The 21,483-nt window shown below is 38.8% G+C and overlaps 1 protein-coding gene across 6 annotated transcripts in view; it reads right to left on the reverse strand.

Moving 5' to 3' along the window:
• The window catches only part of ampd2a (adenosine monophosphate deaminase 2a), a 37,054-nt gene that overhangs the window by 5,416 nt on the left and 10,155 nt on the right, over positions 1 to 21,483 (reverse strand). For 5 of the 6 annotated variants that reach the window (XR_015712894.1, XR_015712895.1, XR_015712893.1 and 2 more), the window contains exons 2-17: positions 14,407 to 14,537; positions 14,198 to 14,328; positions 13,335 to 13,403; positions 12,084 to 12,195; positions 11,837 to 12,023; positions 10,104 to 10,245; positions 9,932 to 10,021; positions 8,544 to 8,673; positions 8,291 to 8,485; positions 6,415 to 6,546; positions 6,197 to 6,360; positions 4,947 to 5,073; positions 4,723 to 4,886; positions 4,521 to 4,641; positions 3,753 to 3,926; positions 3,457 to 3,567 (exon numbers count right to left, since the gene is read on the reverse strand). Coding sequence is in view for 3 of the 6 variants with exons in the window: in XM_087800113.1 (XP_087656239.1) it covers positions 3,457 to 3,567; positions 3,753 to 3,926; positions 4,521 to 4,641; positions 4,723 to 4,886; positions 4,947 to 5,073; positions 6,197 to 6,360; positions 6,415 to 6,546; positions 8,291 to 8,485; positions 8,544 to 8,673; positions 9,932 to 10,021; positions 10,104 to 10,245; positions 11,837 to 12,023; positions 12,084 to 12,195; positions 13,335 to 13,403; positions 14,198 to 14,328; positions 14,407 to 14,537 (2,180 nt within the window). In the remaining 3 variants the exon portion in view is untranslated. The remainder of the gene's footprint in view (positions 1 to 3,456; positions 3,568 to 3,752; positions 3,927 to 4,520; positions 4,642 to 4,722; positions 4,887 to 4,946; positions 5,074 to 6,196; positions 6,361 to 6,414; positions 6,547 to 8,290; positions 8,486 to 8,543; positions 8,674 to 9,931; positions 10,022 to 10,103; positions 10,246 to 11,836; positions 12,024 to 12,083; positions 12,196 to 13,334; positions 13,404 to 14,197; positions 14,329 to 14,406; positions 14,538 to 21,483) is intronic. The other variant, XM_087800115.1, reaches the window with a different exon arrangement.

Genomic DNA, 21,483 nt, shown 5'->3' on the forward strand with positions numbered 1-21,483 from the left:
AGAGTATAAACATGTGTGTGTGTGTTTGAGAGTGTGTTACCTTGTGTGAGAGTATAAACGTGTGTGTGTTTAAGAGTGTGTTACCTTGTTTGAGAGTATAAACGTGTGTGTGTGTTTGAGAGTGTGTTACCTTGTGTGAGAGTATAAACGTGTGTGTGTTTGAGAGTGTGTTACCTTGTGTGTTACCTTGTGTGAGAGTATAAACGTGTGTGTGTGTTTGAGAGTGTGTTACCTTGTGTGTTACCTTGTGTGAGAGTATAAACTTGTGGGGGTGTGTTTGAGAGTGTGTTACCTTGTGTGTTACCTTGTGTGAGAGTATAAACTTGTGGGGGTGTGATTGAGAGTGTGTTACCTTGTGTGTTACCTTGTGTGAGAGTATAAACTTGTGGGGGTGTGTTTGAGAGTGTGTTACCTTGTGTGTTACCTTGTGTGAGAGTATAAACTTGTGGGGGTGTGATTGAGAGTGTGTTACCTTGTGTGTTACCTTGTGTGAGAGTATAAATGTGTGTGTGTGTGTTTGAGAGTCTGGTACCTTGTTTGAGAGTATAAACATGTGTGTGTGTGTTTGAGAGTGTGTTACCTTGTGTGAGAGTATAAACATGTGTGTGTGTGTTTGAGAGTGTGTTACCTTGTTTGAGAGTATAAACATGTGTGTGTGTGTTTGAGAGTGTGTTACCTTGTTTGAGAGTATAAACGTGTGTGTGTGTTTGAGAGTGTGTTACCTTGTGTGAGAGTATAAACATGTGTGTGTGTGTTTGAGAGTGTGTTACCTTGTTTGAGAGTAAAAACATGTGTGTGTGTGTTTGAGAGTGTATTACCTTGTTTGAGAGTATAAACATGTGTGTGTGTGTTTGAGAGTGTGTTACCTTGTTTGAGAGTATAAACATGTGTGTGTGTGTTTGAGAGTGTGTTACCTTGTGTGAGAGTACAAACGTGTGTGTGTGTGTTTGAGAGTGTGTTACCTTGTGTGAGAGTATAAACATGTGTGTGTGTTTGAGAGTGTGTTACCTTGTGTGAGAGTATAAACATGTGTGTGTGTGTTTGAGAGTGTGTTACCTTGTGTGAGAGTATAAACATGTGTGTGTGTGTTTGAGAGTGTGTTACCTTGTGTGAGAGTATAAACATGTGTGTGTGTGTTTGAGAGTGTGTTACCTTGTTTGAGAGTATAAACATGTGTGTGTGTGTTTGAGAGTGTGTTACCTTGTTTGAGAGTATAAACGTGTGTGTGTGTTTGAGAGTGTGTTACCTTGTGTGAGAGTATAAACATGTGTGTGTGTGTTTGAGAGTGTGTTACCTTGTTTGAGAGTAAAAACATGTGTGTGTGTGTTTGAGAGTGTATTACCTTGTTTGAGAGTATAAACATGTGTGTGTGTGTTTGAGAGTGTGTTACCTTGTTTGAGAGTATAAACATGTGTGTGTGTGTTTGAGAGTGTGTTACCTTGTGTGAGAGTACAAACGTGTGTGTGTGTGTTTGAGAGTGTGTTACCTTGTGTGAGAGTATAAACATGTGTGTGTGTTTGAGAGTGTGTTACCTTGTGTGAGAGTATAAACATGTGTGTGTGTGTTTGAGAGTGTGTTACCTTGTGTGAGAGTATAAACATGTGTGTGTGTGTTTGAGAATGGTTACCTTGTGTGAGAGTATAAACATGTGTGTGTGTGTGTTTGAGAGTGTGTTACCTTGTGTGAGAGTACAAACATGTGTGTGTGTGTTTTGAGAGTGTGTTACCTTGTGTGAGAGTATAAACATGTGTGTGTGTGTGTTTGAGAGTGTGTTACCTTGTGTGAGAGTATAAACATGTGTGTGTGTGTTTGAGAGTGTGTTACCTTGTGTGAGAGTACAAACGTGTGTGTGTGTGTTTGAGAGTGTGTTACCTTGTGTGAGAGTATAAACATGTGTGTGTGTTTGAGAGTGTGTTACCTTGTGTGAGAGTATAAACATGTGTGTGTGTGTTTGAGAGTGTGTTACCTTGTGTGAGAGTATAAACATGTGTGTGTGTGTTTGAGAGTGTGTTACCTTGTGTGAGAGTATAAACATGTATGTGTGTGTTTTGAGAGTGTGTTACCTTGTGTGAGAGTATAAACATGTGTGTGTGTGTTTGAGAGTGTGTTACCTTGTGTGAGAGTATAAACATGTGTGTGTGTGTTTGAGAGTGTGTTACCTTGTGTGAGAGTATAAACATGTGTGTGTGTTTGAGAGTGTGTTACCTTGTGTGAGAGTATAAACATGTGTGTGTGTGTTTGAGAGTGTGTTACCTTGTGTGAGAGTATAAACATGTGTGTGTGTGTTTGAGAGTGTGTTACCTTGTGTGAGAGTATAAACGTGTGTGTGTGTGTTTGAGAGTGTGTTACCTTGTGTGAGAGTATAAACATGTGTGTGTGTTTGAGAGTGTGTTACCTTGTGTGAGAGTATAAACATGTGTGTGTGTGTTTGAGAGTGTGTTACCTTGTGTGAGAGTATAAACATGTGTGTGTGTGTTTGAGAGTGTGTTACCTTGTGTGAGAGTATAAACATGTATGTGTGTGTTTTGAGAGTGTGTTACCTTGTGTGAGAGTATAAACATGTGTGTGTGTGTTTGAGAGTGTGTTACCTTGTGTGAGAGTATAAACATGTGTGTGTGTTTGAGAGTGTGTTACCTTGTGTGAGAGTACAAACATGTGTGTGTGTGTGTTTTGAGAGTGTGTTACCTTGTGTGAGAGTATAAACATGTGTGTGTGTGTTTGAGAGTGTGTTACCTTGTGTGAGAGTATAAACATGTGTGTGTGTGTTTGAGAGTGTGTTACCTTGTGTGAGAGTATAAACATGTGTGTGTGTGTTTGAGAGTGTGTTACCTTGTGTGAGAGTATAAACATGTGTGTGTGTGTTTGAGAGTGTGTTACCTTGTGTGAGAGTATAAACATGTGTGTGTGTGTTTGAGAGTGTGTTACCTTGTGTGAGAGTATAAACATGTGTGTGTGTGTTTGAGAGTGTGTTACCTTGTGTGAGAGTATAAACATGTGTGTGTGTGTTTGAGAGTGTGTTACCTTGTGTGAGAGTACAAACATGTGTGTGTGTGTTTTGAGAGTGTGTTACCTTGTGTGAGAGTATAAACATGTGTGTGTGTGTTTGAGAGTGTGTTACCTTGTGTGAGAGTACAAACATGTGTGTGTGTGTTTTGAGAGTGTGTTACCTTGTGTGAGAGTATAAACATGTGTGTGTGTGTTTGAGAGTGTGTTACCTTGTGTGAGAGTACAAACGTGTGTGTGTGTTTGAGAGTGTGTTACCTTGTGTGAGAGTACAAACGTGTGTGTGTGTGTTTGAGAGTGTGTTACCTTGTGTGAGAGTACAAACATGTGTGTGTGTGTTTGAGAGTGTGTTACCTTGTGTGAGGGTACAAACGTGTGTGTGTGTGTGTTTTGAGAGTGTGTTACCTTGTGTGAGAGTACAAACGTGTGTGTGTGTGTTTGAGAGTGTGTTACCTTGTGTGAGAATCCGCTCATAAGAACACTGTTTCTGGCCAGTTCACACATGTCACAGGAACTCAGCTTCCACACTTGAGTGGCGATGCTGTACTCTTCCATCAGAGGCTCCTGACACACACACACACACACACACACACACACACACACACACACACACATTCATTTAAACACACACGATAAACGTCAGTTAAATAATCATAATTTTAATAACTACAAGACAAACATTATATGAATCAGTTAAATAATAATAATAATAATAATAATAATAATAATAACTAGAGGTGAAGACAGACCTTGGTGAAGTGGAACTGAAGCGGGTCGTCCGTGGACAGCGAGATGATGAGACCCCGGGACAGGTACTCGGGGAGGGGGTTCCGGTGGTAGCTGAGGAACAGACTGTTGTTGCTCAGAGGAGACATGGCGATGCCCACCTGAGCCAGGTAGTACAGGTACTGCAGCACCGGAGCCTGACGGGAGGAAACGTCACTTTACATCCAGATTAACACGCGATTCTTACATTTTTATTGACATTTTTTTCAAGCACTGAATATTTTATTTAAATTAATTAAATTCTAATTTGAATAATCAAAAGTTGGGTTTGTTTTGTTTATAACAAAAAATAAATAAAAATTGTTTGACACGTAGAGTTTGATCATCTAGGTTCAATACATGAAAAATTACTTTTCTAGATTCAATATTTTTTATGTCATTGCAATTTAAATTCAATAAAAAAATATTTAAACGGTATAATAGTACCAGACAATACTAACTAAAGTACACTGAACATGTGTCGCATGATTGGCTGAAAATTCTGTACTGTTTTGTCATCGTCTGGTGAAAACATTCTATCGTTGAATTTTAACGTTGAATTTTTTAACGTTGAATTTTTTAACGTTGAATTTTTATGTTGAATTTAAAGAAAAAATAATAATTTAGAAAATTTATTTTTAAATTATTATTGGAATTATAATATCAAACTATGTGTAAAAACATTTGTTAATTTTAAAAATACATATTTTTTTAAATTCAGTTATTTAAAAAAAAAACATGGCCGCCCTGACCTTGCGGAGCAGCAGTCCGTGAGAGATGTTCTCCGACAACATGAAACCCGACACCAGGTGGTGGATCGGCCCGGCCTCGCCGCAGTGAGGTCGCAGCACGAAGGTGTGAAGGCCTCGCCGTCTGTGGAGCAGAAAGAAAAACCAGATCCTCAGGACGGGTTCCGAGAGCGAGACGACACCGACGGGGGGGAACGACCCGAACCTCCTCAGGTGGTTCAGCACCGTCATGTTGGCGTAGGTGTAGTACAGGTAGTACGAATACGGCGGGTTGTCCAACTCGGTCCAGTCGGCGGGCAGCGGGCTGTCCAGGTTGAAGATGTGATGCTCGGGTTTGGACTCGTCGTCCACGCTGTCGAAGCCCACCACCTGTCGGTTCAGAGACCCTCAGTGACGCTCGCCGGGCTGAGCCGGTCCGACGTGACTCACGTGGTCCAGGAGGAGGTGCAGCTCCGGGTGACTGCGGGGGTCGATGGTGGCTTCGAAGAGCGGCATGAAGATGTTCTCCAGCATCTCCTGGAAGTTGGTGAGCTGCTTCTTCGTGTGGTACACGTCGCTGGTGACACACGACAGACACTCGTCAGCAAAAACAAACAATAAATATTGTTAAAATGTCATGTTTTTTTACACGTTTAAGTATTTGTCTGGTCAAGTTTTTCCGTTCAAGATTTTATTATTTGAACAATTCTAGTTTCAGATTCATTTTGTATTTGTTTACTACTGAAATAATTCTAGTTTATAACTTATATACCTTTTATTTTCACAAACTTCTTGTTCTTCTCTAACAAATCCATCCATCTTTCTATATCAGAATATATATAATATATATTCAGAATTGAATGTGAAATTAAAATTTAAAAAATGTGTTTTTAAGCATTTACATTTTTTAACAGATTTTTTTTTAGGCAGTAAACGTATACATTTTAAAATGAATTAAATTATTTATATTGAAAGGTTGAATTAAGGTTTTTTAATAGTTCAATAAAAGAATATACATTTTTTTAAAATTAATTAATTATTTTTGACACAGACTTGATAATCACGAAAAATATTTTAGATTTTTGTAATTAACATAAAAAGCATGTGTCAAAAATTATGAATTCATTTTGAAAATATACTTTTTTTAAATTTGAAAAACACACAAATTCAACATTTGAAGATTTCATATTTTTTCATTCATAGCTGTTTAGATTGAATATAAATCAATCAAGTAGCTCAGTACTCCTTTGGTATTTTTGGCGATATTGTTACAACATCTTTTTTTGAATTTAAAAAGCTACAAATTCTTTTTTTTTTATTAAGACATCTTTCTTTTGGATTATTGGGATTAGAATATTAAACTTTATGTGTAAAAAAAAAATGAAATGCATAAAATAATCCTTGCCCTGCGACAGACTGGCATCCTGTCCAGGGTGTCCCCTGCCTCTCGCCCTATGATACTGGGATAGCCTCCAGTCTCCCCGTGACCCCGGTAAGGGATAAAGCGGTAGAAAATGAATAATAAATGAAAATAATCCTTTAATCTATTTTCTTAAAATTTGCACTTTGTCATCCTTTGCCCTTTGTTCTTTTCATAGAACTTTGTTCTTTTTGAAACATGAAATCAGTCTGTTCTCAGTTATTCTCCACGACCAGGGTTAGTTAATCAAAGAAAGTATTGTTGATATTTTCAAACTCACAACAGACGCGGCACTTGGATCAACCAGCGCACGTTGTCCGAATAGACCCGGTGGTTGACGGCCCACTGGGCCAGCTTGTCCCACTCGTCCCTGGAGCGACCGTAGATGGAGAGTCGCAGCTCCGAGTTCTGGTACTTGCTCTCCTCCAGGTCCGACATCACTTCCTGGACGAGGATGTCAGCGGGGGGTTCGGACCCTCGAGCGACAGACGGACTCACCTTGACGATGTGAGCGAAGTACTTCCCCTCGATGTGGTTGTCCGTCTTGATGAAGATCTCCCGCAGGATGGACTCGCCGATCGGGTTGTATTTGGCGTTGAACTTGTCGAAGCGATGGAAGGTGTTTCGATCCTGTCGGGAGAAGAGTTTGAAGAACTCGTTCTGTACGTGTGACAGTATATGAAGTATATTAAGTATATCAAGTATATCAGTGCCATCGGAGTTGAATATTTTACTGTTGAAAACATACAGTTTTTATTCAATTAAAAAAAAAAAATCTAATTAAATTCAAATTTTCTATTCAAAATGACTGGTATTGTCTTAAATATTGTACCTAAAAAAATAAAATACATTTTTTTTACTACCTTTTTTTTTTTACATATAGTGTGATATCCTAATTACAACAATAACATTTTTTTTTACAAATTAAATACTTTAATACATATATTTTTTAATTTAATATAAAAATGTTGTTATAATTCTGCCCTAATGGAACCTTATGTTGGAATATTTTTTATATGTATACATTATACAGTTTACACACACACACACAATCACACACAATCACAATCACACACACACAATCACAATCACACACACACAATCACAATCACACACACACAATCACAATCACAAACACAAACACAAACACAAACACACACACACAAACACACACACACACACACACACACACACACACACACACACACACACACACACACACACACACACACACACACACACACACACACACACACACACACACACACACACACACACACACACACACACACACACACACACACACACACACACACACACACACACACACACACACACACACACACACACACACACACACACACACACACACACACACACACACACACACACACACACACACACACACACACACACACACACACACACACACACACACACACACACACACACACACACACACACACACACACACACACACACACACACACACACAAATGACCTTTGACTTGACTTGTTACTTGATTTAACTTTCAGCCAATCCTGGTGCGACTATAACTAACTTTTCTATGCTGATCTTCCAAATACAAATAATATTTAATAAAGAATATTTATCTTTAATTATTGGAAATTAAAATATTAAACTTTATAAAAAAGGAAATCATTCATTTTGATTTTTTTTTAAATTAATTTAAACTATGGCCCTATTATTGAAACATTCTTGTATTGAATTTCAAATTTTATAAAAATATAATATAAATTCAGAGAATTTATTTCATATAAATAGATACATAAATATAAATATATATCAATACATGTCAGTGTCATCAAAATACATTTTTTATGCTTATTTTTCTTTAATTAAAAAAATGCTTAATATACTTTAATAAAAAATTTTTTTTTCTTTTAAATACACATACAGTTGGATATTCTCAATACAATAATTCAAAAATACATTTTCTAAATTCAATATCTTTGAATTTGTAGCCATTTAAATTCAATATAAAATGTTGGTATAATAGAAGAAAAATACTGAATTTTCCCAATCATGTGTCGCACAGAATTACTTGAATGTTCAGTGGAGCCGAGTACTTTTTTGGTATTATCCTGTAGCACTATATTACTATTTAATATTTACATGTTTAAATTGAATTTAAAGGGCTAAGACTTTGAAAATATTGAATTTAGAAAAGTTTGATTTTGAAATATTTGAATTACAATCACAAACTCAATGTGTAAAAAGTTATTATTAAAAATTAAATGAGAAAATATATATATTTTTTTCTATTCAAACATTTAAGAAGTTATTAATAATTCATCCTTTCATGCTGACCGTCGTGAATTAGATTAAATGTTATGCTTCAAAAACACTCACCGCGTGCATGTCCAGTGTGTCCACGCTCAGGTCAAAGGCCGTCAGGTTCATGTTCTCGAACACATCCTTCAGGGTCTGGCCGCGCCCGTTCTCCACGTGCACGATCTCCTCCGGGTACTTCTTCATGGCTTTCTTGATGAAGCGCAGCAGGTGCTTCTGGTTCATGCAGGAGGAGGCGTGGATGTGTGTGTCCACCTGCACAACGACGACACAACTGAAGCCTGCACCAACAACACAACTCTCTCTCTCTCACCTTGCGTATGTTGTAGAAGTCTCTGTGGGGAACCTTCTTCTGGGCGGCCAGTTCCTTCATCTCGTTCAGCAGGATGTGCATCTGGAACTTGGAGCTTAGATACTGCAGGCGGCGGTAGCAGAAGGACTTCCTGTGAAGACGTTAAAAAACACATTGTTCCTGTGGCACGTTTTGCACCATTGGCTCGACTGAGAACAAACGTCTGACAACAATGAGTCGCTCAGAACATTTGAAGGCTACAGATCAAGTTCAAACTTTCAACCCACAGATCATCTAGTGCATCTTAAGACGTTTGTATTTGTTCAGGCTTTTCCGGGAACTCCTGTTGTGTTCTCAGTTTTATCTTGACCTTTAAAGTATATACTTTATTGAATATTGTTTTGATTGTTTAAGCGCTTTGTGACCCTGGTCTGGAAAAGCGCTATATAAATAAAAATTACTTACTTACTTAATGTTGCTACATCTAATTAGCCATATTTATGCTAACAAAGCTCAAAACCTAGTGTTCATTATGCTAGTGAATTCTATAGATGCACATTAGTGTCATAAGAATATTGAAGTTGAATATCTTTAGATTTTTTAAATTCACTATAAAGAATGTTGGGATAATAGTTCAACCAGAACAGACTAAAAGAGCCCAGAGCTACTTGATCAAACTTTCAGCCAATCATGATGACACTATTATACAAACCCTTTGTATGGAATTTTAAAGAAAAAAACCCCACAATATTTAATTTAGAGCGTTATTTTTGAATTATTAGAATTACAATTAAACCATATGTGTAATAAAATCTTGTTTATTTTGAAAAATATATCAAAATAATGAAATGAATGGAATTATTTTGATGAAAACTCAACTTCTTCCAACTATTAAAATGGATTTTTTTTAAATCCAGTAACTTAAAAAGATGGTTACATTTGAAATATTACATTCAACATTTCAATATGCTAATGGGACTGATGTACTTCAGTAGAACTCTAATATTTAATCGACATTATTTGATTGAGGAATATTAAATGTTTAAGATTGAGTTTTATTTCGTCACCATATCCTATCAACATAATTAATAGTCTTTGTGCTGTTTGGAATTACAAAATTTAAATTAATTTAATAAAAAAAAATTGTATTGCCCATGAAGAGGCAACTTTCAAAGATTTCACCAGATTTAATAAAAATTATTAGTTTTATTTATCTTATATTTTATGTCAGTGATCATGTTTTTTATGACATAACATACATATTTAAATAAATTTAAAAAAAGTATTCTCAGTAAGAGCAACAGGAAACCTTAGTCTGTGATGAATGTAAACATCAACAGTTTGAATCATGATTATAATTATTGATTTATTGATAATGATTTTACCAGCAAACAGAGGAAGAGACTCACACTGGTCCGTTGATGATGAGAGCCATCATGACGTTCATGTCTCCGATGTATTCTTTGAGATCCGGGTAAGGCAGGTCCACCTCGGCCGGTCTGGAACCGGATGAAAGGGAATTGAATATAAAAAGGTTGAGATGAAAAACACAAACCGTACTTCCTGATGGAAAAAACCTACTTCTCCGTCTCACTTTTCTTGGTGTAGACGTGGACGACGCCGTCGACCATCTTGCACGTGTATCCTGCGTCTGCCGGCATGTTCTTGGGGTCCATGTTGTCGTACGGGTGGGTAGTGGACACAGGCGGGTGGACTGGGGCGTCTGAGGGAAGTAAGGTATTGGTTATTTGTAAAGCGTCTTTCTAGACCAGGGTCACAAAGCCCTTGAACAATCAAAACCAATACACAATCAAAAATACCTACAAATTTAAAAACTCTAAAAGGCCAAGACATAAGACAAACACAGGAGTCCCAGAAAATCAGGAAAAATCTTGCACAAATAAGAATGTCTTAAGATGTTTTTTGAAGGAGACTTTGTGGACTGGACTGAGAGGAACCACTTGCAGCTGAACACCTCAAAGACCAAGGAGCTGGTCTTGGACTTTGGGAGGTCCAGGACAAAGCCACGTCCAGTGTCCATCAGAAGAACCTCGGTGTGTGGCTGGACAGTAAACTGGTCCTGTATATGTAGACCATGTATATAAGAAGGTTCAGAGCAGACTGTACTTTCTGAGGAGGCTTCGATCATTTAACATCTGCAAGAAGCTCCTCTGCATGTTCTACCAGTCTGTGGTGGCCAGTGTCCTGTTCTATGCTGTGGTGTGTTGGGGTGGAAATGTGTCCAAGAGGAGTGTCAACAGGTTGGACAGGTTGATCAGGAGGGCTGGTTCTGTGGTTGAAGCTGGACTCACTGGTGACAGTTGCTGAGAGGAGATCATTGAACAAACTACTGTCCATCATGGATGATGACAGTCATCCTCTCAACACTGTCATCAGTGAGCAGAGAAGCAGATGAAGTGCACGAATGCTCCTCCCATGATGCAACACTAGTAGACTCAGGGACTCTTTCATTCCTCGTGTTATTAGATTGTACAATTCTGAGTTTGGGGGCAGGAGTGGAGTGAGAGTATCTGGATGTTCTGTTCTATGTTAGTCTTTGTATCCTTTGTCTTTGATCTATGTTCTTTGTCTTAAGACTTAGATTGTGTCCTCTTGTTCTTTCTTTTTCTTTGTTCTTGTTCTTGTTCTTATTTTTAGGAATTATCATCTGTATTGCTGTGTCTAATTGTAAAAATAATTTCAATAAAGTTCGATCTATCTATCTAGATCCATCAAACACAGAGGGAGAGGAAGAACCATCAGTAGATTCTGATCCACAGACCTCAGAGCCCGAGATGGGGTGTAAGGCTGGATCAGATCACTGATGGAAGGTCTGACCATGAATAGATCTGAAAGTAAGAACCAGAATTTTAAAGTTGATCCTGAAAGAAACTGGAAGCCAGTGAAGAGTTTTAAGGATCGGAGAAATGTGAGTTCTTCTACTAGAGCGAGTCAGAATTCTTGCTGCAGAGTTTTGTATCAACTGCAGGCGAGACAGATCCTTCTTGTTAAGACACCAAAATAAACTGTTACAATAGTCTAAACGAGAAGAAACAAACACATGGATTACAAGCTCCAGATCATGTTGTGACATCATTTTCCTATATTTAGAGATTTTTCTCAGTTGAAGGTCAGATTTGGTCATTTTTCTGCAGTTTTGTAGTAGAAGTGAGACCTCAGACAGAATTACAGATCGCAGCGACAGCCTTCTTTTAAAAAAACACACGGGACTTCAAAAGTCAAGAAACAGAAGGTGTTGAGGGATCCTCGGCCGTTATTTAAACGACAAAAGAGGAAAGTAGAAAAAGAAGAACCTGCGTCGACGGGCGTCTCTGCTATGTCTTCATTGACTCCGGGCTCCTGCGGTTGAAATCCCAGCTCTTCCAGAGCGACGGCCGTGGTTTTACAAAACGACTGCAGAGATCTGTGGATGTACTTCTCCCGAATGAACAGCGCCTTCACCACACACTTGGCGGCGTCCACAAGATCCGTGAACGGCACCTGGAGGAAAAGAAACGTGGTTTGTAAGTTGAATGATACCAGGAAAAAGAGTTACTTTACCCCGCATATTTCTTCTCCAGATATTGACACCCGCTGGTACTCCCGCTCCATCGGCATCTCCCTCATCGTGAAGCCATTGTCCACGCTGTCCACATCCGTGTCCTTCAGCAACCTGACAGGATTTTTTTCTTAATTATAATGGTGCGAGAAATGACACTTAAATGTAAATATTTAGTAAATGTGATCGTTGAATGATGCTCCTTCACCTGTAGGCGGAGCCAGTGAGCAATTTGAAACTACTGCAAAACAATATTTAACATGAATACTTTGGCAAATAGTCTGATGATAAGGCTTGAACATAGATAAGGCTGATGTGTGTTCAACAACATATGTTGCTTATTCCACGAAACCTCTTTTATGTAACCGACGTTTCAGGAGCTCTCAAAATGTAATCTTGTCTTAATGAAAAGGAAAAAAACGCTTAATGGAGTTGTTGTGAATGACAAAATACATGTTTCAATGTCATTATTGATATAAATTTATACTTTGTGGTTGTTGTTTTTTTTTAAACTAAAATCTAGGTCTATTTATCCATGTCCCACTTAGCATTTATTAAATAGCATGAGCATTAAAACCCACATTTTCATTGTAAAAGAAATTATGCCATTGATAAAAAATCAACAGCAAAAACACCTTATCAAGATCATTTTTTGTCACCATTAAATATAGAAAATATGAAGAAATTCTCTCTTGATCTTATTTCATATTAAGAAATATCAGATGCTTATTATCGATTTAAATATGATTTTTGTCAATGTTGAGCAATTCATCAAACATGATGTGGATTAATAAAACAGTAATTTTGAATTAAAATACTTAATTTTAACCAAGAAAATCATCTCCCGACGTTGTAGCCGGTGAATCCGTTACCATAAACCTGTCTTATTTGGTGTAGCATCGATAAAAACAATATTTTTTAACCCGTTGTTTACAGGATTTGTATTCATTTTCTTCAAACACTCAAAAAAGTGAGTGTACTTCAGTCTACCGGCATGTTTTCATGCTTCACTCACAGCTTCAGTTTGGATTCAAAAAGGCATTTCCAAAGGGGTCAATATAGTTATAACTATATATATTGTTTAACCAACCAGCACAACTTGTCGATGTATTTTTTTTAACTTTTATTCATTTATTTAATTTCCGGGTCAAAACGTGTCCATGTAAACTGCCTTGCAGTCGCTCTTTGAATCCTTAAATCCAGCACATTTTCTGAACAACATGGCAGACGAAACACAAGCCGAGCTCACTCACTCTAGATCTGCAGCACTGTCGATTTTCATGAAGTCCTGTTTGGCGCGCAGCAAGATCTCGGGCTCAAGCCTTGAAGGGGAAAAGCAGCGGTGCAGGGCAGCGAGGGCGAAGAAGGGAGGAAGAGAGAAGAGCAACAACAAAATGACCAAATGCCAGTGTTGGCGTAAGCAGGCGCGTTTGCACACCGTGACCCAAAGAACACACAGATAGGGACCGACATGTGGGTTAGTTGTGCAGCTTTGATGATTCGTTCGACATTAAGAACACAAATATATCAGCTAAGATCAATAAAAAAAATCATTTGTGGAAGAAGAAGAACCATGATTGGATTTAAGAAGCACTTAAATGTAGAGCGAATATAGCCAGTGGCTGGGCGGCAAAGCATTACTCAGAACACCCGCAGTGAATAAGGGGCGAAAGTAACAAGCTTTCATCTATAAATATATTTTCTATTTTACCAAACCTTTTTCTCACTAAGACCAGTAGAAGTTCATACCATGACTATCTATGAAACTCTTCTGTCAAATTATTTTTGGTTTTATTTTCAGAATATATACAAGTTGCAAATGTAAAGTTATTCCACATCAATGGACTTTTGATTGGTAAACATGCCATGAGGTTAGTAAGTAAGTAAGTAAGTAATTTTTATTTATATAGCACTTTTCCAGACCAGGGTCACAAAGCGCTTCAAAACAATATTCAATAAAGTATATACTTTAAAGGTCAAGATAAAACTGAGAACAACACAGGAGTTCCAGAAAATCAAGGAAAAGCCTGAACAAATAAAAACGTCTTAAGATGTTTCTTAAAGGAGTCAGTCGGACTTTGATGCCACTGGATCGAGGTGGTTCCATTTCCCTCACTTGATATCTTGGCTGATCTGCCTCTCCAGGCGGTGGCGCCGCTCCTCCAGCTGCTCTATGGGACTGTCCTCCGGGAACTCGTAGGGAGCGCTGCGCATCTCACTGTCCGCCATGCTGCGTGAGAACAGCTCCTGCGAGCGACAGCGTTGAAAAAAAAAGAAAAAAGAGGTTAATTTCAATGCTACACAAATCAACGGATGGATGTTCACCTCTGCGATTTCTTTATATTTCTCCTCCATTGATGTTCGGAGGTCAATCGGGAAGTTGGTCCCGGATACTGGGGTGCCAGGTAGAGATCGCTGAGGCTTGAGGACCTTATGGGTCAGTGGACCGCCGAGGTCTGCGGTCAGAAGGAGGATAGAACAGAAGAAACTTGAGCCGAAGTGGCATCACAAGGAAGGTCAAAAGTGATGTTTTTTCATTGATATAGTAAGCGAGTAAGTAGGTTATATAGCGCTTTTCCAGACCAGGGTCACAAAGCGCTTAAACAATCAAAACAATATTCACTAAAATATATACTTTAAAGGTCAAGATAACACTGAGAACAACACAGGAGTTCCACAAAATCATGTAAAAAGCTGAACAAATAAAAATAGGAAAGATAATGCAACAGTAAGCTGTGTCTGAACTGTGAGTGATGGATGGATATAAAGGTAAAAACTGAATTGATTTTTTAAAGTAATTTTTCCAACATGAACCCCTTTATCTAATATATAACATATATTTCACACTACTATTTTATGTCAAGCTATTACACCGTATTCCTAGCTCATTACCAATTTCCAAAATTAGTTTTCCTACCTATCCATTTATCCATCCATCCATCTATCAATCCATCCATCCTTCTATACAGCAAAAGTAAAAGATGGTCATTACTTTGGACACCATTTTTGAAATACATTTAAAAGAACACAGTATACAAACATTAACAATATCCATGATTCAAGGATTGCGTTCCTGAAAAAAAACTGACCACGATTTAAATTCAACAAAAAAAAAGTTATTTTGACCCTGAAGTGTTTTTTAAGCAGTAATATGTTTGCTAACTTGAAAAATAACATACTTCTGAAGAGAGAAAACCGTCATATGAGTCAATGAAAATCTTTTTGAGTATCCAGTCAGTTCTCCAGATTACTATCCAAATCGAATCCCCAATTATAACCTTTTTAAAGCTTTAAGAGTTTTGCAGTTTTACAAACAAAAACACAAATAAACAAAGCTGTATTGAAACATTAAAAAACTATAAATAGTACGCAAGTGATCCAATAAGACTCAACTAATAACTTTGGGTTATATTTATGCCTGAACAACAGGTGAGGCAGAAAGTAGTTGTAAAGGAAAAAGCTTCAAAAATGTGAGGATAAGTTAGAAAGATTTAGTTTAAACAGATCCAGAAGTCAGCTGTTATAACCAGGACATGAACCGCAAGATAATGTTAACATTCATGAAGGATATATAAACACAAAAAGGCGATTAAAATAGCTTGATTTTATACACTTGGACTCTGTGTGAAGTCAGCAGAATACAAGGAGTTGATTTGTGGCGCATGATTAATCATGACCAACAACATGACTCGAGGATCAACGGATCTGTTGTCATTGTTTCAACGGCTCGTAAACAGTCGCAAAGTTCCAAACGCGGGGATGACCTCAGCGCCGAAGGAGTAAACTGCAGCTGACTGGCGTCTGCTGCCACGACCGTCTGATGCTCCGCCGCGGGTCCAACGCCACTTGTGTTTGGACAGGAACCCTGAAGGGTTAGTTGGCCCTGGTGTGACCCACACATTTTTTTAATAACATTTAAGCGACAGCTGTCGCTTCCATGAATGAAAGTCATCGCACTATCGTCACCGTCCACTAGTATGACTAAAGGATAAACTAAACAAGACGATGTTCTCGTGGCTTCTATCAAGACCGTGACGGTCTTAGAATGATTCAATCTAAACACTAAGATTTCTCTGGTGATTGTTTCTGAGTCCTTGTCTTCAGAATGTAATCTAGCAGACGGGATGTCACACGGCGGTACAATACTATCATGAAATAATGATAGAGAGGGTAAGTAAGTGCTGAATAATAAACGGTTTACTTTATGAAGGCTTATTTGTACGTTATGTTTAATGTAAGGAATGTAAATATCAAGTAAGTTGGCATGGGTCCCAGCTCAACTGATCCCTCAAGACCGGAATTTGAGAGTGGGAGAAAGAAAAAGAATTTAATTTCTATTTTGTTGATTACAACTGTCTGAAAGGTGTTTTATTTTTGAAAAAAAAAGTTTTTTCCAAAGTCATATCAGCGTTTGACTCTTGATATGTGAAGTCGCTGTCAAGTCAAGTTAAGTAAGGTAAGGTAAGGTAAGGTAAGGTAAAACTTTAACAGTAACTAAATTGTTTTTTTTCCAATAGCCAGCAATTTTTCATAAACTAAAAAAATAAAAAATAAAATAAGAAGTAGAAAATAAAGAGAAAGAACAAGATGACACAATCCAAGTCTAAAGATAAAGAACATAGGTCAAAGAAAAACAACAAAGACAAAGGATACAAAGACTAAAATAGAACAGAACATCCAGATACTCTCACTCCACTCCTGCCCCCGAACTTAGAATTGTACAATTTAATAGCCCGAGGAATGAATGAGTCCCTGAGTCTATTTGTTTTGCACCTGGGTAGGAGCATTCGTGCTCTCATTCTGCGTCTCTTTGCCCCAATTTTTTTATTTAATTATGTTTCTATAGAAACTCAGCGTGTAGTGTGTTGAGAAACACAGCAGACCGGACGTGCTTGTGATGTTTGGCAGTCATGTGATGTGAGTCCAACACCCGCCCCGATCATGTGATCACACACACACTAGCATTGACAAGTTAAACAATATCATCAGCGCAGGTTCAAATAATGGATCAGGGCCGGGTCTAGGCCGGGTCTTCTCTTCACTGATGACAGTGTTGAGAGGATGACTGTCATCATCGATGATGGACAGTAGTTTGTTCAGTGATCTCCTCTCAGCAACTGTCACCAGTGAGTCCAGCTTCATGCCAACCACAGAGCCAGCCCTCCTGATCAACCTGTCCAACCTGTTGACACTCCTCTTGGACACATTTCCACCCCAACACACCACAGCATAGAACAGGACACTGGCCACCACAGACTGGTAGAACATGCAGAGGAGCTTCCTGCAGATGTTAAATGATCGAAGCCTCCTCAGAAAGTACAGTCTACTCTGAACCTTCTTATATACATGGTCTGTGTTGCAGGACCAGTCCAGTTTACTGTCCATCCACACACCGAGGTACTTAGTTAGTTAGTTGTCCACTATCTCCACCTCGTCGCCTCTGATGGACACTGGACGTGGCTTTGTCCTGGACCTCCCGAAGTCCAAGACCAGCTCCTTGGTCTTTGAGGTGTTCAGCTGCAAGTGGTTTCTCTCACTCCAGTCCACCAAGTCACATATCAGACTCCTATACTCGACTGCGTGTAAAATCAAGTAATGAAAATGACAGAAAAGAAACTCAATATGGGACATTCTTGATGGAGAGAAACCCGAACAGATCATCTGCTGATTCATCAGCACGATGAGATGCATCTTTATTTGACTTTTGTGGGTTTTTTTTAGGCTGATCTATTAAATAATGCCTATTTTAAACCCATCCGTGGTGCTATATCAGTTGGAGACCCTTGCTTTAGATGGTAGAAAACAAATAGATTAGCTTAGCATCACTAACATTCCTGCTAAGCTAACAATGACATTGTAACTACTGAGGGTAATTCAACACCCTTGGTTCGTACCCTTTTTTTGTTGTATGAGGAAGTGTGTATATCTAGTGTTACCCCAGCAAAATACTGTTTCAAGAAACCCTCCTGAATTGGGTCGTATTTTGGTTTTATGTAACAAAATCAACTCCATGGAGAAGATGGTACAACATCTTCATCGTGATTCTTGCATGTTCACACTCCGGGCCCCGGGGACATTTGTGAACCTCATTAAATTTGCATTGGAGGTGAAAAACATGTTTTTATAACAGGGACTAAAAGAAAACTAGACAAGGAAATGTAAGACATATAAAACGGACACAAATACAAACTGTTGAGGTGACGCTAATGCTAAATAAAAGGCTTTATGTCCGTCTTTATGCGACTTAACAACATCTTAAAAAAACAGAAGGAACAACAGCTTCAGGCTCCTGACGTGGAAACGAACGTTCAGACTTAACTGTGTGAATCCAAACAAACTATTTTTTCATTTTCGAACACAGTCATTCACAGAGTCCAGCAGGATGACTGATTCATTTTTAATTGGTGCTATATTTGGTTTTGGGTCAGTTGCAATTAGACTGAGCATCTGCATGGAAACGGGTCGAGTCTAAAGTCCACTGACACCGAGATGACACTGAGAGATGACATAAGAGCAGTTATTGATTCTCCACGGCTCTAGCTTTTGTAAAGTATAAAGATAACTACAGACGATGCATCTATCCTACATCAACAGAGGACTTGAAGTGAACACACAACAACAGAGGACTTGAAGTGAACACACAACAACAGAGGACTTGAAGTGAACACACAACAACAGAGGACAGAGGACTTGAAGTGAACACACAACAACAGAGGACAGAGGACTTGAAGTGAACACACAACAACAGAGGACTTGAAGTGAACACACAACAACAGAGGACTTGAAGTGAACACAACAACAGAGGACAGAGGACTTGAAGTGAACACACAACAACAGAGGACTTGAAGTGAACACACAACAACAGAGGACAGAGGACTTGAAGTGAACACACAACAACAGAGGACTTGAAGTGAACACACAACAACAGAGGACTTGAAGTGAACACACAACAACAGAGGACTTGAAGTGAACACACAACAACAGAGGACTTGAAGTGAACACACAACAACAGAGGACTTGAAGTGAACACACAACAACAGAGGACTTGAAGTCAACACACAACAACAGAGGACTTGAAGTCAACACACAAAAACAGAGGACTTGAAGTCAACACACAACAACAGAGGACTTGAAGTCAACACACAACAACAGAGGACTTGAAGTGAACACACAACAACAGAGGACATGAAGTGAACACACAACAACAGAGGACTTGAAGTGAACACACAACAACAGAGGACATGAAGTGAACACACAACAACAGAGGACTTGAAGTGAACACACAACAACAGAGGACTTGAAGTGAACACACAACAACAGAGGACTTGAAGTCAACACACAACAACAGAGGACTTGAAGTCAACACACAACAACAGAGGACTTGAAGTGAACACACAACAACAGAGGACTTGAAGTCAACACACAAAAACAGAGGACTTGAAGTGAACACAACAACAACAGAGGACTTGAAGTGAACACACAACAACAGAGGACTTGAAGTGAACACACAACAACAGAGGACTTGAAGTGAACACACAACAACAGAGGACTTGAAGTGAACACACAACAACAGAGGACTTGAAGTGAACACACAACAACAGAGGACTTGAATTGAACACACAACAACAGAGGACTTGAAGTGAACACACAACAACAGAGGACTTGAAGTGAACACACAACAACAGAGGACTTGAAGTGAACACACAACAACAGAGGACTTGAAGTGAACACACAACAACAGAGGACTTGAAGTGAACACACAACAACAGAGGACTTGAAGTGAACACACAACAACAGAGGACTTGAAGTCAACACACAACAACAGAGAACTTGAAGTGAACACACAACAACAGAGGACTTGAAGTCAACACACAACAACAGAGAACTTGAAGTGAACACACAACAACAGAGGACTTGAAGTCAACACACAACAACAGAGGACTTGAAGTGAACACACAACAACAGAGGACTTGAAGTGAACACACAACAACAGAGGACTTGAAGTCAACACACAACAACAGAGGACTTGAAGTGAACACACAACAACAGAGGACTTGAAGTGAACACACAACAACAGAGGACTTGAAGTGAACACACAACAACAGAGGACTTGAAGTCAACACACAACAACAGAGGACTTGAAGTCAACACACAACAACAGAGGACTTGAAGTCAACACACAACAACAGAGGACTTGAAGTGAACACACAACAACAGAGGACTTGAAGTGAACACACAACAACAGAGGACTTGAAGTCAACACACAACAACAGAGGACTTGAAGTCAACACACAACAACAGAGGACTTGAAGTCAACACACAACAACAGAGGACTTGAAGTCAACACACAACAACAGAGGACTTGAAGTGAACACACAACAACAGAGGACTTGAAGTGAACACACAACAACAGAGGACTTGAAGTGAACACACAACAACAGAGGACTTGAAGTGAACACACAACAACAGAGGACTTGAAGTCAACACACAACAACAGAGGACTTGAAGTGAACACACAACAACAGAGGACTTGAAGTGAACACACAACAACAGAGGACTTGAAGTGAACACACAACAACAGAGGACTTGAAGTGAACACACAACAACAGAGGACTTGAAGTCAACACACAACAACAGAGAACTTGAAGTCAACACACAACAACAGAGGACTTGAAGTCAACACACAACAACAGAGGACTTGAAGTCAACACACAACAACAGAGGACTTGAAGTGAACACACAACAACAGAGGACTTGAAGTGAACACACAACAACAGAGGACTTGAAGTCAACACACAACAACAGAGGACTTGAAGTGAACACACAACAACAGAGGACTTGAAGTCAACACACAACAACAGAGGACTTGAAGTCAACACACAACAACAGAGGACTTGAAGTCAACACACAACAACAGAGGACTTGAAGTGAACACACAACAACAGAGGACTTGAAGTGAACACACAACAACAGAGGACTTGAAGTGAACACACAACAACAGAGGACTTGAAGTGAACACACTCACAGAGACACCCCAAGTTTAGCAACAATGTAATCCTACGGCCTTTCAGCAACAGCTAGAACCCTAATCCAGGACCCCCCAACTCACTTTATCTCCTTGATCTTGTCACTGCAAGGACAACAACAAAGATAACAAGCATTTCATTCTTTGAAACACATACAATGTGCTTCAAATCTCTATAGAAAACGACTCTTGTCATCATTATTTTGAGCAGGAAACTCAAAACGGGGAACTAACTGAGGTTAGCGTGACCAGAAAATCAGAAAAGTAGTTTCCTCCTTTTAGGTTTAAACTCAAAACCATAGACTCAAAAAGCAGTATATGAGAAATATTGCCTAATAAGAATTTAGAAATGCCAACTAACTAATGTACGATCTGGT

This window comes from Callionymus lyra, chromosome 10, assembly GCF_982586985.1.
Source record: "Callionymus lyra chromosome 10, fCalLyr1.hap1.1, whole genome shotgun sequence".
Lineage (NCBI taxonomy): Eukaryota > Metazoa > Chordata > Actinopteri > Syngnathiformes > Callionymidae > Callionymus > Callionymus lyra.